The 6,036-nt window shown below is 36.9% G+C and overlaps 1 protein-coding gene across 1 annotated transcript in view; it reads left to right on the forward strand.

Annotated features, from left to right (window-relative positions):
• Positions 1-146: 146 nt before the first annotated feature.
• snx19b (sorting nexin 19b) overlaps positions 147-6,036 on the forward strand; it is a gene marked incomplete in the record, with an annotated part of 32,532 nt that continues 26,642 nt past the window's right edge. The window contains 4 exon segments of the mRNA XM_014031963.1: positions 147-200; positions 442-538; positions 2,269-2,535; positions 2,677-2,871. Coding sequence (XP_013887417.1) covers positions 2,332-2,535; positions 2,677-2,871 — 399 coding nt within the window.

A 6,036-nucleotide genomic window follows, 5' to 3' on the forward strand; every position in this document is an offset into this window, starting at 1 on the left:
AGTTGTTCAAAAGGTATTTTGCTAAATGATAAACAAGGTTGAATCTATTTAACCGGAAGTTGTGCCATTTTTGCCTCCAGCCAGGTGGCGGCGGTAATGACACAACTTCCGGTTGTTGCCAATCACGTCATAAAAGTGCACGAAGAAGAAGAAGGAGGCGCTCATCAAAACAAAGAGGAGTATCATTACGTTTCGTACAGGTTAACAATCCTTTCTTCTTTAACTAGTTCCTGTTTGTAATATATTTTATAAAATCACTTCCGGTCATCAGTAATAATGTAAGTGTAGCGCTAGCTAACATGCTACTGAACCCCAGACAAACAGATGTTATCCAGCTGCTGGGACAAATCCTTCCTGCCTTCATTTACCAGTAAGGTCCCAGTTTGTTTATGTTCACTGCTTGCTTTGTAACAGCACCGTGTGTTTTTATTCATACTGCAGAGAAACAAAGAAAGAAAGAAAAAGGCTTGATGGATGCTGGAGAGATGATTTAAAGTCCAACAACACAACTACACAACTACACAACAACACAACCCTGGTGTGTAAACCTGGGTCGTGTTTGTGTTTTTCCTCATTATAACAAGTAAAATGTTCCAGGAAACGTAAATAAAAACGACACACGTCATTTTCATGACAACCTAAATACGTTTTCAGGCTAAAAGAGTCCCTCAGTTTGTTAGCAAAATATCTGTCCTTCACAACAAACATCCAATGGAACCATTAAAACTGTTTGACTGGTCTCACTTAATGATTATTTAATATGAGACATTCATTCTGTGCTGATTTAAATAAAACTTGATAAAGTTTAACAGTCAGCCTGGTTTAAAACAGATGAACAGAGAAATTATAAACATAATTATAATAATGATTTAAAGTCACATCAGGACAAATACAGGCTGCACATGTGCAAAAATACTAACTCAAAACTTCCCCAGTACCTTTTAATATCTCAACCTGTTTATTATTTAACAAAATACCTTTTAAACAGCTGTGGTTTAACAAAACTCAGAATATAATTATTGGATGTAAAGGAACTAAACCAACATTTTTACAGATAAACTGTCTAAAGTGTGCCTAAATAACTTTATATATCTGTTGAAATTTTGATGTTTGATGTAAATGTGTTTAATTCTGTAATATTTGGTGTAAAGTGTCTCAGTGCTGTCCTCTACAGCAGGACTTCACCTTTCTGACCTCAGGGTCCAGTTTATTCAACAGAACACGAGGTCCAGTCAGACATTACCAATGTATGGATCAAAATGATAATTATTATAAATCTTGGTTTAATTTTTATTGTGTTTACATCATAACTAAACTATCATAACTAACATAACTAAATTAAATACACTTACAGTTTAAAAGTAAAACTCCTGTCAAATAATCACAAGACATGATTATAACAAACATTTTATATTGTAACCTGCCCATAACAATTATTTGAACAAATACAAAGGTCAGTCAACAGACCACTCAGGCTTATCAACACAAATATATATATTTATTAACATAAACAATAACAAAAATAGACAATTCAAAAAATAAAATTGTGGGCATAAAATAAACAAATTAAAAATGTATAAATGTTTCAAATAAAAAACCTGTAAAAATAAATTTGATAAAGTACAAATGAAAATAAAGCTTTTTAAACTTTTACAACCAGAAGCTGCTCTTCATATTAGTGACAAACAATAACAGTAACAACAGCTTTTTGACAAGTTTAAAGTTTCTTTAAAATATATTCAAAGTGTTTAAAAATAAACTACAAAAAGTAATTTAAAGTACAAATTAAAATATAGTTGTATCTGTAACTGTATTTGATAATGTTTTGAACTTTTAAAATATTACATGGTAAAACCAGAAGCTGCTCTTCATATTAGTGACAAACTTTGGTGTTTTTGATGAGTTACTTTCATTTTTGTTTCTACTTTTCATTTAAAATAAGTTTCCATTCTCAGCAGGTTTCTAAGGTTCTTCTTCTACATATTAAAAAGTTGTTAAACATCTGAGTGGTGCACTACTGCTACTAGTGGTGAGAAAGTGTATTACACCTTATTCAAAATCAATGTGGTCCCACGGCCCTCTGTGGCCCAAAGTTAAAAACTGTTGTTCTTTTGAGGCCCTCAAGGTGGCGCTGTGGGCCACAGGTTAATAATCTCTGGTCTACAGTGGCTGTTTGGTTAAAACAGTACTGGTGTTACTGGGTACATGCTTGTGTACCGAGTAAGGCTGGTACTGAGTGTGTATTCTGTACTCATGTTTGTGTTTTAGGTGAGTGATCCCTGGTGTTTCTGAGGGTCAGTCCTGACCCAGGTCACAGGGACCTCCTGCAGCATGGCGGAGCTGCTGGGACAAAGGAGCTTGTTAGGTTTTGGTGTGCTGCTGGCGTGGCTGCTGCTGTTTCACCTGCTGGTGAACATCTGGCTCCTGTGCGTGTTCACCAGCCTGCTGCTGGTGCTGGGAGGCTGGTTCGGCTCGCAGGCCATCCTGGAGTCCAACAGCCTGATCCACCTGGAACGGTTCATCCCACTGGAACAGGTAAATATACAGTCCCTGTGTTAGTTTCACTTTTTATTTTTAATAACAGCTGAAACATGAGCAGACTCTTTATACTGACGAATGGTTTCATCACAGTTAAGATGCAGCAGAACATATAAAACTAATGTTTCTTCATCCCAGGTTCAGACGTCTGCAGAAGATGAACAGCGTTTGGACCAAGAGATCCACAACACCGTGGGAAAAATCGTAAAGGATTTCGTCACCTCGTGGTACTCGACTGTGTCCTCACAGAGCTGCTTTCAAACAGATGTTCAGGAAGCCATGATCTCCGTGGCCATGGAGCTCAAACAGCGTGCGAGACGTGTCGACCAGCTGGTGAGAAGAGACACAACAGGATGATGCTTTCACACATGCACAAATGTCAGATTTTTACATTTGATTTCAGGTTCAGCACAAGTAGATAAACTGCTAAAAGCACTTTGACAGGTCAGGTTTTTATAAAACACAACCGTGAGCCATCACATCAAAATGACCTAATGACATTTTCAGATTCTTGTCTTTAAAAGCTACATTTTGATACCTGGATCATCCTGATATCATAATTAAATCCATATATATGACTTAATTTGTCTTGTTGGTTACAATAATACATAAATATTTGGTCTGAATCCTAATTTTATCTCATTTTAATGAGGAATTTTTAATGTCCTTATAAAGAGGAAACCTCAAATTATATTTGAATATTGAGATTTACCAGCTAAAAAGAAACAAACTTTACTAACTCACAGAGAAAATCTCAACATTTTAAGGTGTTTTTCCTCAAAATCAGTTTTTTGTTGCTACTTCTCAAAAAAGTGCTTCAACATTTAGTTTTATGATTATATTTCAGACAGTTCATTCAAATGATACATTAATAAGGTTTTTATTCATTATATTTTGACTAAATGCAATTTTTGTTAACATTTTAGTCAAAACACTATATTTACCTTTTTCTCCTTAAACCACTTTTAGTCTGAATCCTTGTTTCGATGTGACGGCTCACATATGACTATGATGCTACGTTCACACTGAACGTTTTGAGCAGTAAAAAGCTCCCAGCACCTCCAGCTGGACTCACTGCATTCAGACCGGACAGAGACTAGATGTGTGTCTGAAGAGGGAGGACAGTCTGGGGTTTTTATGGTCTGTCTTTAATGACAGATAAAATAAAGATAAAATAAAGAAAATGACTGATTTATTTACTAAGAAGTGAACGTTGCACCCAGCAGATCATTAAGTCACCAGATGATTTGGAGGTGGTTTGTTGGGTTAGTTTCAGTCCAGGAGCTGTGAGCTGATGGACCTTTGTCCTGAGCCCAGTTGAACACAGCGGACATTTGTCCTGAGCCCAGTTGAACACAGCGGACATTTGTCCTGAGCCCAGTTGAACACGGCGGACAGTTTAAGGAGCTGCTGACCCACATCCCTGCTGATATCTCCTGTCAGACCACCCACTGCAGACGGTCCGTTTCAGCTGAAGAGCTGCCGTCCGTCTGATCCAGGAAACTGTCACGTGGAAAAATGAGTCTGATTGGTGTCGAGACGCGTCGAGCAGTAAAAGTTCACAGTTTTGAACTTGGGTGTCAACTGCTCACAGATAACACTCGGCCACACCTTCCTCATTCTTTGTGCACCATGCTGAATGGACCTGACACGTCACAAGACCCCAGAGGCACGTCTACCTTAGACTACATGTAAACTGTCACTCCTGCAGCTCAGCACACGTTGGGTGTGAACGTAGCTTTAGGATCGTTATGGTTTACTGTTAATTGTTTTTAATTTATTTTATTTGTAGGTTAGTTTAGTCATATATTGCCAGGTCACAATAAAAGTCAGCTCATGGTGGGGCTGTATAAGTAATGTACAGTTGGCCTAAGGTAGACACTGACCCTCTACCATCCTGTCATCAGTTACATCACCACACCTGTGTCCACCTGGCTGTGAACGACACCTGAGCAGGAGGACTTTAAATATTCTGACAATAAATGAAGAAATATAGAGTTTTATGAGGAGCCCACGAGGGGACGTGGGGGATTTCTTTCTTTTGTGTTACCTCGCAAAAGTTTGTTTTGTATATGAACTGAATTAAATCAGACTTTTATTTTGAAATATCTGGTTACCAAAACAGGAAGTGTCACCACAAGTTCGTGACATTGACATTGATGTTGTGTGGCTGCACCGTGTTAAAATAAGACATCCTTCCATGTGTGTCTGTGTGATATATTCATTGTGAAGCTGAATTAAAGCAGTAGGCTAACTCACTAATGGTGAACATGTGAGTTTGTTAATAAACCGGCAGCACAACAGTGATAAATGACTTTTGTGTGGGAACACAAAAAGAAAAGAATCCCCCACGTGTCCTCGTGGTCTCAGTAGTTTAAAAACAGAGAATAAGCCGTCTAAATGTCCCCTCCCTCCTGCTGTAGAAAAGTTGTCGTGTCACAGGATCACTCCCTCCTCCTCGCTGCACGTCACGCAGAGCCAAGCTCCAACAACCGTAGTGTTTTCAGAGGAAAACCTTGTTTTTTCTGTAGTGTTACACACAAAAAGAGGTGGACCTTCGTTCAGTCGAGAGAGAGAGAGAGAGCAGCTGATAAGTTCAGCAGCCAGAAGCTCATGTATGGCAGGCTGATGCTACATTTATTTGGCTTCACCACACTTTCATTCCAGTTATTTGAAATAGTTTTTTGACATATCACACTGTAACATTTTAGACAACTTAAAATGTTTTTATGTCTAAATGACCGATTTAACTTGAAGTCCTGGTTATAACATACACTTTATTTTGAAATTGTTGACAATTTTAGAAATGTTTTTGTTTATTGTTGAAACTGTTTTACAGTAAATATAAAACCTTCTTTTGTATTTCTGTTATGTTCATTTGTACTACAGCAAAAATGCTGGGTTTGATTTAGGGTTCGGCAATATTAGCAAAATAATTAATCAGGATTAATTGTGGTATTTAGCTGATAAATATTAATTTGATGATTAATCCCCTGCAGTCCCTGGACACCCTTATGTCCTGGTCACATGACCAGTTTATGTTTTCTCTTTGTAAAAATCTGTTCCAAATGGAGTCAAAATTACAAATTTCAGGCTATACATCAAATTTTAAATTGTGTTGATAGATAAATTACTAATCTTTTTTTAATGTTTGTCATATTTGAAGCAGAGAAGAGCAGCGAGTAGACTCTGCCTGGTGGCATTAATCATATTAATCATCAAGTGCCAAAAATTAATCGATTTATGTTTTTCTGACAACTAAACGCTCACGATACGATTATGCCCAACCCTAGTTTGATTAAGATTACAGTTTTCTGCTAAATAAATGCTCTAAAAATTAAATTATCTTTACTTTTTATGATAATTTTCTACTGTGATATACAGGTGCTGGTCATAAAATTAGAATATCATGAAAAAGTAGATTTATTTCAGTAATTCCATTTAAAAAGTGAAACTTGTATATTATATTCATACATTACATACAAACTCATATATTTC

The sequence above is a fragment of the Austrofundulus limnaeus genome, unplaced genomic scaffold (assembly GCF_001266775.1).
Source record: "Austrofundulus limnaeus strain Quisiro unplaced genomic scaffold, Austrofundulus_limnaeus-1.0 Scaffold1354, whole genome shotgun sequence".
Classification (NCBI taxonomy): domain Eukaryota; kingdom Metazoa; phylum Chordata; class Actinopteri; order Cyprinodontiformes; family Rivulidae; genus Austrofundulus; species Austrofundulus limnaeus.